This window comes from Medicago truncatula, chromosome 4, assembly GCF_003473485.1.
Source record: "Medicago truncatula cultivar Jemalong A17 chromosome 4, MtrunA17r5.0-ANR, whole genome shotgun sequence".
Taxonomy (NCBI): domain Eukaryota; kingdom Viridiplantae; phylum Streptophyta; class Magnoliopsida; order Fabales; family Fabaceae; genus Medicago; species Medicago truncatula.
In genome coordinates, this window is record NC_053045.1 from 21656260 (window position 1) to 21678833 (window position 22574).

At 36.2% G+C, this 22574-nt stretch overlaps 1 protein-coding gene across 3 annotated transcripts; it reads left to right on the forward strand.

Moving 5' to 3' along the window:
- The first annotated feature begins 697 nt into the window (after positions 1-697).
- LOC112421034 (uncharacterized) lies at positions 698-15918 on the forward strand. 3 transcript variants are annotated; one of them, XM_024780986.2, is made up of 3 exons: positions 698-1552; positions 2314-3321; positions 15582-15918. In XM_024780986.2, the coding sequence occupies exon 2, from the start codon at positions 2323-2325 to the stop codon at positions 2875-2877; it is 555 nt and encodes a 184-aa protein (XP_024636754.2). In that variant the 5' UTR covers positions 698-1552; positions 2314-2322; the 3' UTR covers positions 2878-3321; positions 15582-15918. The 3 variants fall into 3 exon arrangements, 2 of the variants coding, with proteins under 2 accessions (XP_024636754.2, XP_024636755.1); XM_024780987.2 differs by lacking the exon at positions 15582-15918 and adding an exon at positions 15169-15215; XR_003010973.2 differs by lacking the exons at positions 2314-3321; positions 15582-15918 and adding an exon at positions 1822-1883.
- Positions 15919-22574: the final 6656 nt, after the last annotated feature.

Here is a 22574-nt window from a genome sequence, read left to right on the forward strand (position 1 = left end):
AACTACCATAAATGTAGTCAAAAAACGTGTAAAAGTTGTAAGAAACGTGTAGATTGAAGGTTAAAAAGCTGACCAAAGTCCAAAAAACGTGTGTTTTTTAGCTCTAACCAACCGGCCAACCTGCGTGAGTTAATTCGTGCACCGGCTAAAGGAGCATGACTTAAGTCACGCAAAGCTATAAGGTGTGTGAGTTAAATAACGTTGCGTGACTTAACTCACGCATGGCTATAATTGGCAAATCAACTGGGCGCGAGCAAAATGTGTTGGGAGAAGAGCAGAATTTGAAAATTTAATATCCTTTTAAAAAAATAAAATCATTATGAATAGAGTATTGCTAACGAATACATAACACTCTTTGATTTTTAATTAAGTAAATGTTTATAGAAAAAGTTAAATAGTTTAATTCTAATGTATTGAATGCGTCAATCTTTATCTTTATCTTTAATTTTATAATATTTTTTGAAAAGATCTTTATCTTAATAATATAAATGAAAATAAAAATTGCAGGCAACCCTAGCAAAACCCTAATGTAGCCCTACCCATTTTTACAGATTTACCCTTTGCTTGGAGTCAAAATCATGTCTTTCTAAAATGACAATTTAACCCTTGATCTAAAACCAAGAGCAGCACATAATATTAGAAACCAATTTTGCAGCTTTTTTCTCAGCACATGGTATTAGAAACCAATTTTGCAGCTTTTTTCTCACACCCTATTCTCTTCCAATCAATCAGTTCTCCTCTCTCTCCCTCCCTCTTCCTTTCTTTTACGCTTTCCTTCTTCTTCCTTCTTCCTCCCTCCCTCGTCCTTCTTCATTCTTTATTCTCCATCTACGACTGCTTCTTCTTCCATTTCACTCAACCAAAAGATTTTATTCTTTCTCAATTAATTTATTTTTTCACTTTACCACCATTATAGCTTCTTCTTCATCTTTGTTTATTCTGTAAATGCATGTATTTGTTATTTCTTCTCAATCGATGTTGTCTGGATCATGATTTTCAGATAATTACTTTTATTTTCTATTTTCTCTCAAATTAATATATAAGTCTATTACTGTACATGTTTCAATTTTGTTCTGCATCTGAGTATTTTACAGTTTAGGGTTTTTTCTAATTGGGGGTTGTAATAAGAGTGAAAATATTTGTTTAATTTGATCTTTGGTTATTTGTATTATGATGAGATTCTGAATTGCATTGCTATCTGTAACGCCCTAGTCGTTATTTTATTTATTTATGATTTATTAAAGTCTTTTATATGATTTTAAATAATTATTGTTGATATGTGGTGTGTTATATTTTATTATATGGTTTATTTTAATATTAACTATAATAATGTGGGAATTATTATTATTTTGGAGGTTGGGGATTTAATTAGAAATTAATAGAATTAAGGGGGAGTTAAATGAAATAAAGGGGAGTTAAGTATTGGGGAGTTAGGAAAAAAATAGTCAGAAAGCAGTTTCACGTACAACAGACAAGTTTTGGGAGAAAAGGGAGAAGAGCTAAGTAGAGCCAAGTGAACCAGATTTTTGTGCAATTGTTCATCTGATTTAAGGTAAGGGTGAGGTTTGCTTCAGTAGTGTAGATGTTTAATTCTGATTTTGATTTAACAGGTTTATGGTTGAAATTAGGGATTTTGGGTTTAAGTTGAATTCTTGGTTTTTGGGTGAATTGAGTGTAGGAATCACTGGTTATATGTATATTGGATAATTATTATTATGTTAGGGTGTTAGATTCAATTGATGAATTTTATATATATTATTATTGATGTGAATCTCACCCCTTCTGCTTGGAAATGTTACCCTTCCTATGGGTAACTTGCAGGTGATCCTGAGTAGTAGGTGGTGGCTCAAGTGTCTAGGGCTCTGATACGTACGGGATGGGATTACTTATTTATTTTCATTCCTTATGTATCAAATTTTGGAAACCTGTTGTGGAGCCTTTTATTGTTATTTGAAACAATTAATGATGAATATTTATGTTGGGGCCTTTGTGCCAGGATTTATTGTTGGATGTTGATGTTTAATGTTTGAAGAATATTCCGCTGCAAATTATTGATGTTTTATGAAAGACGTTTATTAAATAGTTTTATATTCTATTTAAGAAATTTTGAAAAGTAGTGTGACATGCCCGTTTTGGTGTTAAACTCTTATGTTATATTTATTATTTAATTGCTTTGGGATAACGGGGTGTTACAATTGGTATCAGAGCAGGTTGGTCTGTCCGGTCAAGTAGTAGAGTCGTGTTGAGCAACATAGGATAGAGTGTCAACTTTAATGTTGTCTTTGTTGTTCTGAATTGTTGTTTCTTATGTAGAATTTTGAGATGGCTGGTAGAAACGACGCTGCTATTGCTGCTGCACTTGAGGCTGTTGCTCAAGCTGTAGGGCAGCAACCGAATGCTACTGCTGGTAACGATGGTGTGAGCATGTTGGAGACTTTTCTGAGAAACCATCCACCAACTTTTAAAGGGAGGTATGACCCTGACGGAGCTCAGAAGTGGCTCAAGGAGGTTGAGAGGATTTTCAGAGTCATGCAATGCAGTGAGGTACAGAAGGTGCGGTTTGGTACGCACATGTTAGCTGAAGAAGCTGATGACTGGTGGGTAAGTCTTTTACCCGTGCTTGAACAGGATGGTGCTGTGGTGACCTGGGCTGTGTTCAGGAGAGAATTCCTGAATAGGTACTTTCCGGAGGATGTCCGAGGCAAAAAGGAGATTGAATTTCTGGAGTTGAAACAGGGGGATATGTCTGTAACTGAGTATGCAGCTAAGTTTGTGGAGCTTGCAAAGTTTTATCCTCATTATACTGCGGAGATAGCTGAGTTCTCCAAATGCATCAAGTTTGAGAATGGCCTAAGAGCTGATGGTATCAGAAGATAAGAAACTTTTCTGATTTGGTAAGTAGTTGCAGAATTTATGAAGAGGATATGAAAGCTCATTACAAGGTGATGAGTGAGCGTAGAGGCAAGGGACAACAGAGTCGTCTGAAGCCGTATAGTGCCCCTGCTGACAAGGGTAAGCAGAGATTGAATGATGAGAGGAGGCCCAAGAGGAGAGATGCTCCTACTGATATTGTTTGTTTCAAGTGTGGTGAAAAAGGCCACAAGAGTAATGTTTGTGACCGTGAGAAGAAGAAGTGCTTCAGGTGTGGTCAGAAAGGACACACTTTAGCTGATTGCAAGCATGGGGATGTTGTTTGCTACAACTGCAATGAGGAAGGTCATATCAGTTCGCAGTGTACGCAACCTAAGAAGGTTAGGACAGGTGGCAAGGTGTTTGCTTTGAATGGTACGCAAACAGTGAATGAGGACCGACTTATCAGAGGTACTTGTTTCTTTAATAGTACTCCTTTAATTGCTATTATAGATACTAGTGCTCTTCATTATTTCATTGCTGTTGATTGTGCATATAAGTTGGGTCTAGTTGTATCTGATATGAAAGGAGAAATGGTTGTTGAAACTCCAGCTAAGGGTTCACTAACTACTTCTCTTGTTTGTCTAAGTTGTCCGTTGTCTATGTTTGGTGGAGGCTTTGAAGTCGACCTTGTTTGTTTACCGTTGACGGGTATGCATGTGATTTTTGGGATGAACTGGTTAGAGTATAACCGAGTTCATATTAATTGCTTTAGTAAGACGGTGCATTTTTCTTCTGCTAAAGAAGTGAGTGGAGCTGAATTCCTAACTACTAAACAGTTGAAGCAGTTGGAGCGTGATGGAATTCTAATGTTTTTCCTTGATGGCATTCTTGTCATTGGAGAATCAAGCTGTGATTGATAGGTTGCCGGTTATGAATAAATTTCCAGAAGTTTTTCCTGATGAGATTCCAGATGTGCCACCTGTAACGCTCCTATTTCTATTTAAGCAATTAAACATGCGAATAATACATTTATTCAAGAAATAGAGGCTACGCCACATTCAAAATTCAAAACCGATAGACATGTATACAAACCTCAACAGTTACAGCGGAATATAAACCAGAGTGATCAAAATATGTACATGTCATGAACAAATAAATCATATCCCAAAGATGAATCTCCAAAAACCCAAACATACGGGTAGTCAACAACAAAACAATAATCCTAAGGAAAATAAAACAACCTAACCTAGACTGACACAACAAGCCTAGATCAGAGCCGACTCAACACCGATATCGGAAAAAGCTCCCGATATCCCAAGCAAAGACTCACCAAGCACTACTCCAGCAGAACGTCTACTCACCCATACAGGCAAGTAGACGGTTAAAACCACTAGAGGTAAGTATTACATTATCATAATTCAGATAACAATTAAATCAAATAATATCATGTACTTGAATAATATTAGTCATACATAAATACTTACATCACAACTTGATAGCTCATATCATCATACATCAATCATATGAGCAATTATCCATTCATAAATATTCATTCACAATCATCAATCACAAACATCATCAATAATCATTCATCTCATTTCATCACCAATCACAAATTTCACATAAGACTCATGTTATGATATGCACTTATTGACACATAAATGCATGTGGTACCAAATCTCCAAAAGGTCGTCACCTCCGATGGACAAGTCAACATCGTATGTAAGGGGTCACTCGTTACATAATCTCCGAAGTAAAAGAGCCGGACTCTTTTACAACAACTCGACTATGATGCATGGACATGTATAAGAACTCGATAATGCGACAACAATCCACAATTTCAACCTCAATATATAGGACAACACCCAATTATATAGATTATCTCCACAACATTGCATTATCAAGAAAACATGCCCACACAAATAAATCATAGCATTCATCATCATCACATCAACATGATCATCAATAATCAACAATGTTATTCAACATCAACTATCACATATAGTTTCACCATTCAAGCATTCTCATATTCCAAGTAAGAGGGAAAACAACATCTCATGATAAATATCATATCCAAAATACAATCATTCATTCATACAACTTCACTTAGTCATACAAGAATAATCTCAATAACTCACAAGACAATTTGCTAAAGAAACATTTCCAACAAAAATTCAAATCATGTGGTAAACGACCAACATTGATAATTTTCAAAGTTAGGTAACTTATTCAAATTTGAAATCCTACAATTCAATCTTAATCAATCATGTAGCCAAGGACTTAAGCCACTTACAAACTATTAGAAATTAGTTCAAAGGATAACTTAAGTTCATATGAGAAAAACCAAGACAAAACGACATTTAGCTCAAAATCCGTTTTCACCAATTCAACTCCGCCCAAAATATTTCCTAAACCATGAACACATTCACATTTCCAAAATACATAAATGCATACTCAATTATTCACTCTAAGTACTTTATTAAACCCAATATCAAGTTTGGAAAATTTTCACGGCTTAAAGAAAAAGTTACGATAAGTTTTCACAAAAATCCACATGACCCATGTGTAGTAATTTGATCATAACTCAAGTTCTAAAAATCATTTAGACCTCAAACCAACGACATTAGAAAGCTAACAAAATTATCTAAAACTTTCATGTTTACACCAAAGGCCAATTCAAAACAGAAAAAGGTGAAAAAGACGCAAGAACGCGAAACAGGGGATGCTGGAACTGACAATTTCGCCTGGCGGAAGGTTTTGCTCGCCATGGCGAGCGAAGGCAGTAGCTGCTCGCCACTAGCTCGCCATTAGCTCGTCCGGCGGAATCGCGCAGTTCAGAAAAATTCAGTTTTACGGGAAAAACCCATTTTCACCCCAAAAATCCCAATTTTCGACTTCCCATTACCCAAATTCGATTCCAAAGTGTATCCAAACGTTTCTTAACATGAAAAGACACTCAAATACATATAATCACTTGAATCAAATATCATCTTAAACCAAAATCACCATTTGACCCATTTTTGCAAAACAACCAACAACATCTTATTTCTCACCAACAATCATGATATATGAACACCCAAGCCATAATCATAAACAACAACATGTCTCAGCAACAACAACATCAATTAAAACTTGATTCTCACCTCAATTCAACAACAACATGTCATAATTCATCAATTAAGCATAATTTCACAACAACCCATTTTCATACATTATGAACATGTTATTTCATCACCAACAATTCTTTTATCATTCAATTAACATACTCAAACTTATCACCAAAACAAGAGCAGGAATTTAACAACAATTATCAATTCATTCCAATCAATCCATTTCATACAACAAGGAAAATTGCAAACAAAACAATCATGATTATGATAATAACTAACCCCCTTACCTTAAAAGAAGATTAACCCAAACTCTTGCTTCAATTCAGCTCCTAAACTTACCCCAATTGATTCCTCAAGCTATTCTCTTCAAAACCCTTGTTCTTCTCTTCACCTCTTTCTCTCTCTACCTCTCTAGGAAAATATTTTGTGAAGTGAATGAATGATATTTTCTATGACAACCCTAATGTTATCTCCCTTAATGGGCTCAATTCCAAATTCTAATGGGCCTAACCCATTCTAACATAATTCTAAAAAGTTTCTATACACAAACGGTAATTACTAACAACGGTAAAATATAACGAACGGTCACTAACGGTAAAAACTAATCACCACACTAGTAACTTAGTAAAATAAGGGTTCTCACTAAATATTAAAATAATTCTAACCAAAATTACCATTTTACCCTTACCCGCCAAATGACCAAAATACCCTCCTAATACGGTAATCCATGTAAATGCACCCAATGACAATTAATTACACACAAGCACCAATAATCACACACAAACACATAATAAAAGTAATTAAAATAAATCTAGTTAAAAATCGGGCTGTTACAACTCTCCCCCCCCTAAAAGAATTTTCGCCCTCGAAAATTACCTGAAGGAAACAACTCCAGATACGAAACCCTCATCCTACTCTCCGGTTCCCAAGTGGCACTCTCACCAGTTGGTCCAACCCAAACCACCTTGACCAAAACAATCCCTTTGCCACGCAAACGCTTCGACTCACGATCCTCAATCCTAATCGGCCAAGTCTCAACCGTCAAATTATCTCTTACTTCCAATTCATCCACTTGAATCACATGAGACGCATCATTCACATACTTCCTCAACTGAGACACATGAAGCACATTATGAAGATTCGACAAAGACGGTGGTAATGCAATCCGATACGCTACAACCCCAACCTTCTCAATGACATCAAACGGTCCAACAAAACGAGGAGTCAACTTCCTACACTTCAAAGCACGACCAACTCCGGTCACAAGATTCACCCTCAAAAACACATGATCACCAACTTGAAACTCAATATCCTTTCTCCTCTTATCATGATGACTCTTCTGTCTACTCTGAGACGCCTTCATCTTTTCTTGAATCATCTTAACCTTTTCCGTAGTTTCTTGCACAACTTTCGGTCCTAACAAAGCACTCTCTCTGGACTCAAACCAACACAACGGTGTCCTACACCTCCGACCATACAAAGCCTCAAACGGTGCCATACCAATACTAGCATGAAAACTGTTGTTGTAAGTAAACTCAATCAACGGTAAACATTCGTCCCAACTAACACCTTGCTCCAAAACACAAGCTCTCAACAAATCCTCCAAACTCTGAATAGTCCTCTCCGTCTGCCCATCGGTCTGAGGATGGTAAGCAGAACTCAATCTCAACTTTGTTGCCAAAGCAGCTTGCAAACTCTCCCAAAACTTAGAAGTAAACCTCGGATCCCGATCCGACACAATACTAGAAGGTATACCATGCAACCTCACTATCTGCTCAATGTAGATCTCAGCCAACTTCGGTACAATCATACCCGTCTTGATAGGAACAAAATGTGCCGACTTCGTCAACCGATCAACAATCACCCAAATCGAATCAAAACCTTTAACAGTCTTCGGCAACGCCCCAACAAAGTCCATAAAAATACTATCTCACTTCCACTTTGGCACAAACAACGGTTGCATCCAACCCGACGGTCTCTGATGTTCAATCTTCGATTTCTGACAAACCAAACAAGCATAAACAAACTCAGCGATCTCCTTCTTCATTCCAGGCCACCAAAACAACCTTTTCAAATCTTGATACATCTTAGTCGCTCCTGAATGAATACTCAAACTACTTCTATAAGCTTCGTCCAAAATTTTCCTCTTAAGCTCAAACACATTCGGCACACAAACTCGATCACGAAACATCAAAACACCATTCTCATCCAATCTAAAGTCCCCACCTTTACCTTGACTAACCAACGTCACTCGGTCCACGAGTTCCAAATCTTCCTTCTGACCATTCTTGATCTCTTCCAAAATATTGCTTGTCAACTTCAACATACCCAACCTCACACCATCCGGTGTCAACTCACTAACCAAACTCAAGTATCGAAACTGCTCAATCAATTCCAACTCTTTAACCATCAAAGCAGACATATGCAAAGTCTTTCTACTCAAAGCATCAGCAACAACATTAGCCTTCCCGGGATGATAACTCAACTGAAAATCAAAATCCTTAAGATATTCCAACCATCTTCTCTGCCTCATATTCAACTCTTTCTGATCAAACAGATACTTTAAACTCTTTGGTCACTGAACACCTCAAACTTAGAACCATACAAATAGTGCCTCCAAATCTTCAATGCATATACAACGGCCGCCAATTCCAAATCATGAGTTGGATAATTCTTCTCATGCACTTTCAACTGCCTCGAAGCATAAGCTACAACCTGACGATTCTGCATAAGCACACCACCAAAACCCATCTTAGAAGCATCACAATACACCACAAACGATTCCTTCGGATTCGGCAAAATCAACACTGGAGCTGAAGTCAACCTCTTCTTCAACTCTTGGAAACTCTTCTCACACTTGGCATCCCAAACATAAGCTTGTCCTTTCCGAGTCAACTGCGTCAATGGCAACGCCAACTTAGAGAATCCCTCAATGAACCTCCAATAATAACCGGCCAAACCAAGAAAGCTTCTAATCTCAAAAACAGACTTAGGAGACTCCTACTGCAACACTACATCAACCTTGGAAGGATCCACAAAAATACCACCCTTAGAAATCACATGACCAAGGAAACTCACTTCCTTCAACCAAAATTCACACTTAGACAACTTAGCACAGAACTGATTCTCCTTCAAAGAAGCAACCATCATGAACACACAAGCTTCACCATCTAAAGACTTCTTCACTTGCTCCGCGGCCAAGAACCTCTTATCTAACCCTTCTACCGGCTTACAAAACGTTACACTCTTAGTCAAACAATTAATGCTAACCCCAAAAGCTAATAACAAATCCATACCAAAAATCACATCCATATGCTTCAACGGAAGACAAACAAGATCCAACTCAAAATCAACATCACCAAAATTAACAGGACACTTAGCACACATAAAAGAAGTAGTCACCGAACCGCTAGCCGGGGTGTCAATAACCATTCCCCGCAACAAAGGAGTTACAACCAAATCCAAACGTTCAACACAACTAGCCGAGATAAAAGAATGAGTAGCACCAGTATCAATAATTGCAATCAAAGGAGTACTATTGATAAAACGCATACCTCGGATAAGATTATCTGGCTGCTCCACCTCCTCCGCATTCAAAGCAAACACCTTTCCCGCCGCCTTCTTCGGCTTGGTACACTTGGTACTAATATGACCCTTCTCTCCACAATTGTAACAAGTAATCTCTCTTGCAACACCTCTGCAATCGGCCGCCTTGTGACCCGCTTTCCCACACTTGTGACAATTCAAATCATTCTTGCAATCATTAGCATAGTGACCCAAAGTTCCACACTTAAAGCACTTGACATCCGCCAAACTTGGCCTAGAGCCCCCACCAGATTCTCTCTTCTTTCCTTTGTCCTTGCTGTAAGGTTTTCCAGCACCATGTCCTCTTCCTCTCTTTTCACCCTGAGCCTTGTAGTAATTAGACTTAGCCTTTCCAGCATCATCAAACATACGACACTTATGCACCAAAGTATCAAAGTATCAAAGTCTCGGATCTCCTGAACACACATGTACTGATAGATGTCCGGCCTAAGCCCACTCTCAAACTTCACACACTTCGAAACCATAGCATCCTCAGCATTGATGTAGGGACAAAACCTCGAAAGTTCCTCAAACTTCGCCGTATACTCGGCTACCGACATGATCCCTTGTTTCAGATTCAGAAACTCAACCTCCTTCTTGGTCCTCAAGTCTTCCGGGAATACTTCCTCAAGAATTCAACCTTGAACTTGGCCCAGGTCACCACATCACCCCCCAACTCAAGCCTGCCCTTGGCATTGGTCCACCAGTACTCTGCTTCCTCAGCTAACATATGAGTCGCTAGTCTGACCTTCTAGTCATCTCCCGTAACCATAGCTCGGAAAATCCGCTCCATTCCCTGCACCCAAGTCTGTGCTCCCTCTGGATCGAACCTCCCTTTGAAAGTCGGTGGATTGTTCCTTAAGAACCTATCGAGCCTCCTCCCTTCGGCCTCGCCTTCATTCCTACGGTTAGCCGCCGTATTCTCATTCGCTTGAGCCAAAACTTGTGCCATAGTCGCTAAAGCTTGCGCAATTACCGCATCATCACGACCTCCTGCCATCTCAGCACTATACAACCAACTCACTAATAAGGAAACAACACAACAAAGCAAATGTCGAAGGTACTAACCTACCATTCGTACACAACAGGGAAAAACAACAAACATTAGTCTAGACACGACTGACCATGGCTCTGATACCAACTTTTAATGCTCCTATTTCTATTTAAGCAATTAAACATGCGAATAATACATTAATTACACACAAGCACCAATAATCACACACAAACACATAATAAAAGTAATTAAAATAAATCTAGTTAAAAATCGAGCTGTTACACCACCAGAGAGGGAGGTTGAATTTTCAATTGACCTTGTTCTAGGAACGAAGCCGGTGTCGAAGGCACCTTATCGTATGTCGGCGTCCGAGTTAGCTGAGTTGAAGAAACAGTTGGAGAACTTGCTTGACAAGAAATTTGTAAGACCAAGTGTTTCACCGTGAGGAGTGCCGGTATTGTTGGTTAAGAAGAAGGATGGTAGCATGAGGTTGTGTATAGATTACCGTCAGTTGAATAAAGTGACGATAAAGAATAGGTATCCACTTCCGAGGATTGACGATTTAATGGATCAGTTAGTGGGTGCACGTGTGTTTAGTAAAATTGATTTGAGGTCAGGTTACCATCAGATTAAGGTGAAGGATGAGGATATGCAGAAGACGGCCTTTAGGACATGTTATGGTCACTATGAATATAAGGTGATGCCTTTCGGTGATACTAATGCGCCTGTTGTGTTTATGGAGTATATGAACCGAATTTTCCATGCTTATCTGGATAAATTTGTGGTTGTGTTTATTGATGACATCTTGATTTATTCTAAGATTGAAGAAGAGCATGCAGAACATCTGAGGATTGTGTTGCAAGTGTTGAAAGAAAAGAAGTTGTATGCCAAGTTGTTTAAATGTGAGTCTGGTTAAGTGAAGTAAGTTTTCTTGGCCACATTATTTCTGGTAGTGGTATTGCAGTTGATCCATCAAAAGTAGATGCAGTATCACAATGGGAGACTCCGAAGTCAGTGACCGAGATTAGAAGATTCTTGGGTTTGGCTGGTTATTACCGTAGGTTCATAAAAGGATTTTCGATGTTAGCACTTCCGTTGACTCAGTTGACCTGTAAGGGTAAGTCTTTTGTGTGGGATGCTCAGTGTGAGAATAGTTTCAATGAATTGAAGCGAAGATTGACGACTGCTTCTATTTTGATTTTACCGAAGCCGGAAGAACCTTTTGTTGTTTATTGTGATGCGTCTAAGTTGGGCTTGGGTGGTGTTTTGATGCAAGATGGTAAAGTGGTAGCTTATGGTTCTAGGCAGTTGAGGATTCATAAAAAGAATTATCCTACACATGATTTGGAGTTGGCTGCAGTGGTTTTTGTTTTGAAAATTTGGAGGCATTATTTGTACGGTTCCAGATTTGAAGTGTTTAGTGATCATAAAAGTTTGAAATATTTATTTGATTAGAAAGAGTTGAATATGAGGCAGAGAAGATGGCTTGAGTTGTTGAAGGATTATGATTTTGGTTTGAATTACCATCCGGGTAAAGCTAATGTGGTTGCAGATGCTTTGAGCAGGAAGACGTTGCACATGTCGGCTATGATGGTAAAAGAGTTTGAGTTGCTATAGCAGTTTAGAGACTTTAGTCTTGTCTGTGAGTTGTCACCTCAGAGTGTACAGTTGGGTATGCTGAAGATTAATAGTGATTTCTTGAACAGTATCAGAGAAGCACAACAAGATGATGTCAAGTTTGTGGATTTAATGGTTGCTAGTAATGAAACTGAAGATAATGACTTCAAGGTTGATGATCAGGGTGTGTTGAGGTTCAGAGGAAGAATTTGTATTCCTGATAATGATGATTTGAAAAAATTGATTCTAGAAGAAAGTCACAAAAGTAGCTTAAGTATTCATCCGGGAGCTACAAAAATGTATCATGATTTGAAGAAATTGTTTTGGTGGTCTGGGTTGAAACGTGATGTTGCTCATTTTGTCTATGCATGTTTGACTTGTCAAAAGTCTAAGGTTGAGCATCAGAAGCCTGCAGTGTTGTTGACACCGTTAGATGTGCCAGAGCGGAAGTGGGAGATCATTTCCATGGATTTTGTGACGAGTTTACCGAACACTCCGAGAGGGCATGATGCCATTTGGGTTGTTGTCGACAGGTTGACGAAGTCGGCACACTTTATTCCGATCAATGTTAGTTATCCGGTAGCTCGGTTGGCGGAGATTTATATTCATAATATTGTGAAGTTGCATGGAGTTCCGTCGAGTATTGTGTCGGAAAGAGACCCGAGGTTCACTTCAAGATTTTGGAAGAGTTTGCAAGATGCATTGGGTTCAAAGTTGAGGTTGAGTTCGGCTTATCATCCGCAAACAGATGGTCAGTCGGAGAGAACGATTCAATCGTTAGAGGATTTGCTAAGCGTATGTGTACTTGAGCAAGGTGGAGCTTGGGATAGTCACCTACCGTTGATAGAGTTCACGTACAACAACAGTTACCATTCGAGTATTGGTATGGCACCGTTCAAAGCTTTGTATGGTCGGAAGTGGAGGACTCCTTTATGTTGGTTTGAGTCGGGAGAAAGTGTGGTGTTGGGACCAGATTTAGTTCATCAGACTACGGAGAAAGTCAAGATGATAAGAGAAAAGATGAAAGCGTCGCAGAGTCGACAAAAGAGTTACCATGACAAGCGTAGAAAATCCCTTGAGTTTCAAGAGGGAGATCATGTGTTTTTGAGAGTTACTCCTATGACAGGTGTAGGACGTGCATTGAAGTCTAAGAAGTTGACTCCTAAGTTTATTGATCCATATCAGATATCTGAGAGAGTTGGAACAGTGGCATATAGAGTGGGTTTGCCACCACATCTTTCGAATTTGCATGATGTGTTTCATGTGTCGCAACTTCGGAAGTATGTAGCGGATCCTTCGCATGTTATTCCAATAGATGATGTGCAGGTTAGAGACAACCTTACAGTTGAGACCTTACCGTTGAGAATCAAAGACCGTGAGGTGAAGAAGTTGAGAGGCAAGGATATACCTCTAGTGAAGGTTGTTTGGGGTGGAGTAACCGGTGAAAGTTTGACTTGGGAGCTGGAGAGTAAGATGCGGGAGTCTTATCCAGAGTTGTTTGCTTGAGGTAATATTTCGAGGACGCAATTATCTAAGTTGAGGAGAGTTGTAACGCCCTAGTCGTTATTTTATTTATTTATGATTTATTAGAGTCTTTTATATGATTTTAAATAATTATTGTTGATATGTGGTGTGTTATATTTTATTATATGGTTTATTTTAATATTAATTATAATAATATGGGAATTATTATTATTTTGGAGCTTGGGGATTTAATTAGAAATTAATAGAATTAAGGGAGAGTTAAATGAAATAAAGGGGAGTTAAGTATTGGGGAGTTAGGAAAAAAAATAGTCAGAAAGCAGTTTCACGTACAACAGACAAGTTTTGGGAAAAAAGGGAGAAGAGCCAAGTAGAGCCAAGTGAACCAGATTTTTGTGCAATTGTTCATCTGATTTAAGGTAAGGGTGAGGTTTGCTTCAGTACTGTAGATGTTTAATTCTGATTTTGATTTAACAGGTTTATGGTTGAAATTAGGGATTTTGGGTTTAAGTTGAATTCTTGGTTTGTGGGTGAATTGAGTGTAGGAATCACTGGTTTGATGTTAGAAACAGGTTATGAGTGCATACAACATTTCATTTCATATCTGTAAACTGATTTGGGGAGTGAAATTGAGGAAATTGGGATTTTTGGGGAAAACCTGCATTCTGCCCGTACTGATGTTCATCGCTCGCCCCGGCGAGTAGCCTGTCTCGCCTCGCGAGCAGAACCACTCGCCATGGCGAGTTAGTGAGTGAGAGATCATGATTTTTAGATTGTTGTTATAAGATGTAATTTGCTTAGTTTTGAGTGCCTGAATGATTTTAGAGAGGACTGGGATAATTTTTAGATTAAAAAGATGAACAGGGAGCTTAAAAAAGAAGATTTAGTGAGAAAAATGTCAAAACTCCCGAGAGCACCTTTTTTCTCATTCGCCTCGTACTCGCCACGGCGAGCAACCTTTTTCCTGAGCTCGCCATAGCGAGCAGATGCACTCGCGAGGATTATGATGAATTGTGTATTTTTCTGGGATTGTTGGATTACTTATGATGATTTGTTGATGATTGTGATGTATGTTTATATTTAACTAAATCATACATGTTGATTAATTGTGGGGTTGTAAGTAGATATACACAAGTGGAGTCTATTGCATAACAAATAAAGCGGGAGGGCTCATGCCCTGAAACACTTTATTGTTCAAATTGGTGTGGGCTTATGCCCTGATGAATGCTTTAACCATTCAAAATTCGGTGAGGGCTTCTGCCCTGTAATTTGGTACCACATGCATGTGCATAGTCGCATTGTTGAGGAGTCTAGCAGTGTTGTCAAGTAGTTGCATGAGTCATTGTTGTTGGTTGAATTTACCCACTTATGGTTGATGTTGTTAATTATGATATATATATTTATATTGGATAATTATTATTATGTTAGGGTGTTAGATTCAATTGATGAATTTTATATCTATTATTATTGATGTGAATCTCACCCCTTCTACTTGGAAATGTTGCCCTTCCTATGGGTAACTTGCAGGTGATCCTGAGTAGTAGGTGGTGGCTCAAGTGTCTAGGGCTCTGATACGTACTGGATGGGATTACTTATTTATTTTCATTCCTTATGTATCAAATTTTGGAAACCTGTTCTGGAGCCTTTTATTGTTATTTGAAACAATTAATGATGAATATTTATGTTGGGGCCTTTGTGCCAGAATTTATTGTTGGATGTTGATGTTTAATGTTTGAAGAATATTCCGCTGCAAATTATTGATATTTTATGAAAGACGTTTATTAAATAGTTTTATATTCTATTTAAGAAATTTTGAAAAGTAGTGTGACATGCCCGTTTTGGTGTTAAACTCTGATGTTATATTGGTTTTGTTTGTTGCAACTATTATTTTTGTGTGTCATTATTTTGGTCATCTGTTTAATCAATTTGTTTTAGTGCAGGTATTGGTTCAAGGTGTTAGTTGGTGCATTTGAACAATCACATCATGGGCAAGGAAAACTCTTAGGCTGAAATTTGTCATTCATGAATGGAGGTTGAATTTTGATCGAGTAAATTTAAGTGTTTATTACATGTGATTTTTGTGAGCTGTTATTTAGCGTCTGAACTTAATCTATTAGGATTTCTTTAAATGCATTTATATTCAAATTTTATTTTTGCAAATCTATTGTTCTACAAAGAGTTACTATTTATCTTCCTGGCTTCAATATGAGTTGCTTCAATATATCTTAATGGTGGTGTATATTGTTCAATACATTCAACATATCTTATGTTTTATTCTACTTTTCACTTTGCAGAAAATTGAATGGCTTCTCTGATGACCCTTCTCATAAATATAAGGCAATCTTCGTGTTGTTTACTTCAACACTCCTTGGTAAACAACATCTTTTTTATATGCAATTTAGCTACTTTTGCTAAATCTAATTCAAGCCAATTGTTCTGTCATCTCATTATTTTACCAGTAATTGTACTACCTTTTCTAACTCTAATATTTTTTTACTTATTTAATATCATTATATTTTGAATGTGCCTTCTTATGTGAAGGTATTGTTTACTTATATTAATCTGCATCAGGATATGAAAACATAATATTCTCTTTGTATTCACATGTAAAGGGGGCAAAAGAGCATATATTAGTTATATGGTTATTATGCGTGTGTCAACAGGATAAAAACATAAATCATGTGAATGTTAGGCAATCACTTTGAGCCAAAAATGTAGAGTGAAATATTATCATGAGAGTAGTTCCTTACTTCAAATGCTATTGAGATAAGATTAGAAACGTGCTTATATCTTAGGGGAAAGGAATAAAGATATCTATAATATAAGTTGATGATATAATATTTGGTTTTATTAATGTATCTCTTTGCAAGGAATTCTCTAAGTTAATGCAGGATGAATTTGAAATGAGCATGATGGGAGAGCTAAAGTTCTTCCTTGGAATTCAAGTCAACCAATGCAAGGATGGAGTATATGTTCATTAAACAAAGTATACAAAGGAGCTTCTGAAGAAGTTCAAGCTGGAAGATTGTAAAGTGATGAACACTCCAATGCATCCAATGTAACACCCCGTTTTTCCAATATAAAAATTTCATTTAATTAATTAGAGTAATTCACATAAACGGAATGTCACACTTCTTTTCTTAAAATCGTAAATGGAATAATTAACTAATTATCCTTCAAAATTCAACAACAAAATAATTAATACTTTGCAGCGGAATTTATTCAAACATCTAAAACAGTCTTATTCTTGGGCACGAAGGCCTCATCATTAATATCTCATACAAATCCAATCAACATCTTATTTATGAAAATTCATTAAGCAATACGTAAGGAATAGAAAAGCATGCAACAAAGTTCCCATCCCGTTACATATCAGAGCACCTAAAGACACGCGTGGAAGATAGTCCACTCACGACAACAATCTAACAACAACTTATTCTCGATGACCTGCAAGTTACTCATACGAAGAGCAATATTTCCAAGCAGAAGGGGTGAGATTTCACATTCAATAATAATAAGCATATAATTCATCAAAAGCATTTAACAACTTAAACTTCATCAATTAGTAACATTAAATCTTCTTATAATATTTCATTAATAACTCAATCAACTTATAATCATTATTAACTTCATATTCATCGCAGTATATACATCATCACTTAGCACATAATAATCAAATCATAACCATTATCATATAACATCATGAATCATCACATCATAAACATCATCTTATAACATAAACGACACATCATAATCATCATCTCATAATAACATAAACAACACAACATAATCATCATCTCATAATAATATAAACAACACAACATAATCATTATCTCATAATAATATAAACAACACAACATAATCTTCATCTCATAATAATATACACAACACAACATAATCATCATCTCATAATAATATAAGCAACACAACATATTCATCATCTTATAATAATATAAGCAACACAACATAATCATCATCTCATAATAATATAAACAACACAACATAATCATTATCTCATAATAATATAAACAACACAACATAATCTTCATCTCATAATAATATACACAACACAACATATTCATCATCTCATAATAATATAAGCAACACAACATATTCATCATCTTATAATAATATAAACGACAACATGATCATTAACATTCCATGGTTTGTCATCAACAAAAACTTCAACGATTCGACGATGACAACGTCAACCTGTCAATACAACTACGTGAGAGTACACCACCTCTTATGAAACAACGACATCAGAGTACACCACCTCTTATAAAACAACGACGTAAGAGTACACCACCTCCTATAAAACAACAACGTAAGAGTACACCACCTCTTATGAAACAACGACGTAAGAGTACACCACCTCTTATAAAACAACAACATAAGAGTGCACCACCTCTTATAAAACAACAACGTAAGACTCCAATACTTTGAAACGACAACTTACAACTTAGACAACTTAAACCAACATCTGCAACTTGATCAATATTCAACAGCAACAGAAACAGCACAAGCAATTCACAACATATCAATATTAATGAAAAGCATCAACAACTTAAACATCATACATTTTCCACATAAGATATATAATTATTTCACATAACCAACAACATTAATCATCTTAATTTCAGACTCTCTGAAGAACATTAATATTATAAACAACCTCGTTTCTACCCCCAAGGACCAACTTACAACATAGGTTAAATACTCTTAAACACCTTAATTGAACTCATAATACTTCTAGTTTTGAGGTTTCGAATTATGCCATAAGTTTTGGATTAACTTAGAAATGGTTATGCTGAATTTTCATAAGATTTCACTAAGACCTCCTTGGAGTATTTTCATCATATCTCAAACACCAAAAATCATTTTCAAGTAAAACCAAAGCCACTGGAAAGCTAACACAATTATCTACAACTTTCATGTTTACACCAAAGACCAATTCAAAACATAAACGTGTGAAAAAGACGCAAGAACGCGAAACAGGGGATGCTGTCAAAGTGCAGATCGCGAGGTGAGTAAGTTTACTCGCTGTGGCGAGTTGCCACGGACAAATCTACGGGAACAGACCAGTTTTCACTCCAAAAGCCCCAATTTCATCAACCCAAATCCCAAATTTTATAGGAAACTCAACCTATGTTTATTCTACAGCCTGAACTTTAATTCTTATGTTAATTCATTGAATTACCAACTCTTTAACAATCAATTCAAAACCTAATTTCTCTAATCATCAAAATTACCACCTACATCATGTTAAATCCAGTTTTTCAGAATTAAAATACTTAGAATTAGAGAAAGTTAGTCCCACCCTTACCTTAGTATTGATGATCGGCGGTCTCTCTCCCTCTTGGTTCTCCTCTTCTCTTGTTTTCTCCCTTTTCTCCAAAACTGGTTGAACGTGAAAAATAATTCTAAAACTAGTTTCTCCTATTTATCTCTTCCCTTCTATTTTATCTTATTTCCACTTAATCCACTAAACTCTCTAAATTCTCAAAACAGCCCCACAATCTTAATCTTATTTCTATTTTCAAGACTTATTATATTCAATAATAAAATAACACTACTTAATAAAATAACGACACACCACATAATAATTTAAATCACATAAATACTAAAATAAGCCACTTAATAAATCACATAATCATATGAATATATTCTAAATCTATTAAAACAATCAAATAATTCAAAGAGGGCGTTTCCAACCTGCACCTTAAGCAAAAAAGATACTGGATCAAAGGTAGACTAGAAGTTGTATAAAGGTATGATTGGTTCTTTGTTATACCTCACTACATCTAGACAGGATATTTTATTCAGTATGCTTGTGTGCAAGATTCTAATCAGATCCTAGAGAATCTCATTTAACTCCTGTTAAGAGAATCTGCAGATATCTGAAAGGATCAACTAATCTTGGACTCCTCTACAGGAAATCCCTAGATTATCAATTGGTTGGATTTTGTGATGCTGATTATGCTGGTGACAGGATTGAAAGAAAATCAACCAGTGGTAACAGCCAGTTCCTATGAGAGAATCTGATATCATGGGCTAGCAAAAGACAAACAGCTATTGCTATGTCTACAGCAGAAGCAGAATTCATCTCAGCTGCAAGTTGTTGTACACAACGACTTTGAATGAAACATCAGTTGGAAGACTATCAGATTAATGCTAACAGTATTCCCATTTATTGTGATAATACTGCGACTATTTATTTGTCAAAGAATCCTATTCTACATTCAAGAGCCAAGCATATTGAAATCAAACACCACTTTATTAAAGACTATGTTCAAAAAGGAATTTTAGATTTACAATTTATTGATACTGAACATCAATGGGCTGATATATTTACTAAGCCTTTAACTGTGAAAAGATTTGATTTTATAAAAAAAAGATTGAACATGCACTTTGTGTCTGATTAAAGTTGGTTGCTCCTGAACAAGAAGTTAGGTCATGAAGTTTGTTCAGAAGCTATAGTCCATCAGAAGCTCTTAACTAAGATTCTGAGGAAAATGTGCTTCTGAAGATGACATCAGCATCTTAACTTCAGAAGCTGGACTCTTTGCTCCTGAATAGAAGAGTTAGTGGAAACGTTGGAAGTTACTTTTTGGTAACACTTGTCCCACTAACTTGGCAGTTCATCTGAAGTAGTCCAACGTGGCTTAAGTGTATTGGTGTATAACGTAAGAGGGCAATGATGATTTATGCTTTGAATGTACTATCTCGCCCCCACTATGTCATTAATTTTGTGTTTGTTTGTCCTCTTCTGAATTGCAAACGTTTTACTCAAAACACTATAAAAAAATTGTAGTGCCCTATTTTAATATTTAACTATTTTGTTGAATTTAGAGTCTATTTTTATGACTTATGTGATTTATATGATTTTTGTGAGGTATTGTTGATTTATTAAGAGGCTTATTTTATTATTTAATAGAATAAGTTTTGAAAATAAAATAAGATTAAGTTGTGGGGTCTGTTTTGGAAACTAGAAGAGTTTAGTGGAATAAGTGGAAATATATGTTATTTGGTGAAGAAATATTATGTTATTTGTTGTAGAAATATATGTTCTTTGGTGATGAAATATTATGTTATTTGTTGTAGAAATATGTGTTATTTGTTTTAGAAATATATGTTATTTTGTGTAGAAATATATGTTATCTGGTGTAGAAATATATATATGTTATAGAAATATATTTGTTATAGAGATATAATTGTTATTTGTTATAGAAATATATTATATATATATATATATATATATATATATATATATATTTGAATAGAATATTGAGATTTTGGGGGGCAGATTTGGATATAAGAGAAAAATAAGTAGGTTAAGGATTTTTATAAAACGGGAGAGCTAGAATGTTTTGCAACACTAGTGCATGCTTTGAAATATATTTTGATACTCAATAATATATTTCTGTACTGAATAATATATTTTTGTACTTAATATAATATATTTTGGTACTCAATTGAGATATTTAAGTACTAGATCTAATAGGTGCATTACTTGTTTCCAAAGTTTCTCACTTATTAGTTGTAAACTATCTCTATAAATAGAGAACTCACACAGTGCATTATACACACCGAAATTCACAGTTGATGCTTCCTGTGCTTTTCTTCTCTTCTCCCTCTTTTGACTTGTGTTGACGAGTCTTTCTTCTTTTTCTACTCCCTTATGTCCCTTCGGAATTAAGAGTGTTCTTAAGACCATAATCCCTCTTCTATTTAATGTCCTTTTAGAGAAGAGAAAGCGGTAGAGTCCTTCGTCGATCAATCCAAAGTAAGGGTAGGACTAGCCTTCAATAATTCTAAGTGTTTTAATTCTGAAAATTGTATTTAACATGTTGTAGGTTTAGTTTTGAGGATTTGGGAATTAGGGTTAAAAGTGATAAATTGTTGATTATATGATTGAAACCTTGGGTAATCTTAACCATAGAGCTTGAAGTGAACTTTTGTTGTTCTTGAGAACTTTTATGAAAAATGTGATTTTTGTAAAATAATGTTTTGGATCATCTTTTGTGTGGTTTTGAGTGCCTTAACATGTATAGAAATGGTTAGACAAGTTTTTGGATCAAATTTGGGCATAGAGAAGTTAAAATTGGGATTTTGGGGTGAAAAATGGGTTTTTCCCGAGTTGCTCTATGACAACATGTCCTGTTTCATGTTCTTGCGTCTTTTTCACACGTTTCTGTTTTGAATTGGCCTTTGGTGTAAACATAAAAGTTGTAGATAATTAAGTTAGCTTTCCCGTGGCTTTGGTTTGACGTGAAAATGATTTTTAGTTCTTGAGATATGATGAAAATACTCCAAGTAGGTCTTAGTGAAATTTTATGAAAATTCAGCATAACCGTTTCTAAGTTAATCCAAAACTTATGGAATAATTCCAAACCTCAAAACTAGAAGTCGTGTGAGGTTTCTCTCGTGTGTCTTAGGTGCTCTGATACGTAACGGGATGGGATTTTGTTGTTGCTTTCTATTCCTTACGTATTATTTTATGAATTATCATGAACATGTTGTTGGAAGAATTTTAAGAGATTTTATGTTGAGGCCCTTGTGCCAAAGTTGTTTAAAAGATGAATAATTTCCGCTGCGAAGTAATAAATATTATGATGATCCAAAAACTATGTATGGTGGTGTTCTTCCTGTTGCTTCTAAGAAGAAAAGAAAGTTGGCCAAAGAAGAGCACCTATCAGAAGCTAATGATGCTGAAGAAGCTCCTGAGCCACTTCCCAAGAGAGCTAAGAAGGAAAAGAGAGTCTCTTAGAAGCAAGAGACTGTTTCTGTTACGCCATCTATTCAAGAGGAAGTTCAGGACTTAGAACCTGCTGAAGCTCTTAACAAGAGAACAAGAAATGGCAAAACAGCAGAATCCTCACAATCTCTACCTGCTCAACCATCAATTCCTAAGAAGAAGAAGAGGAATCATG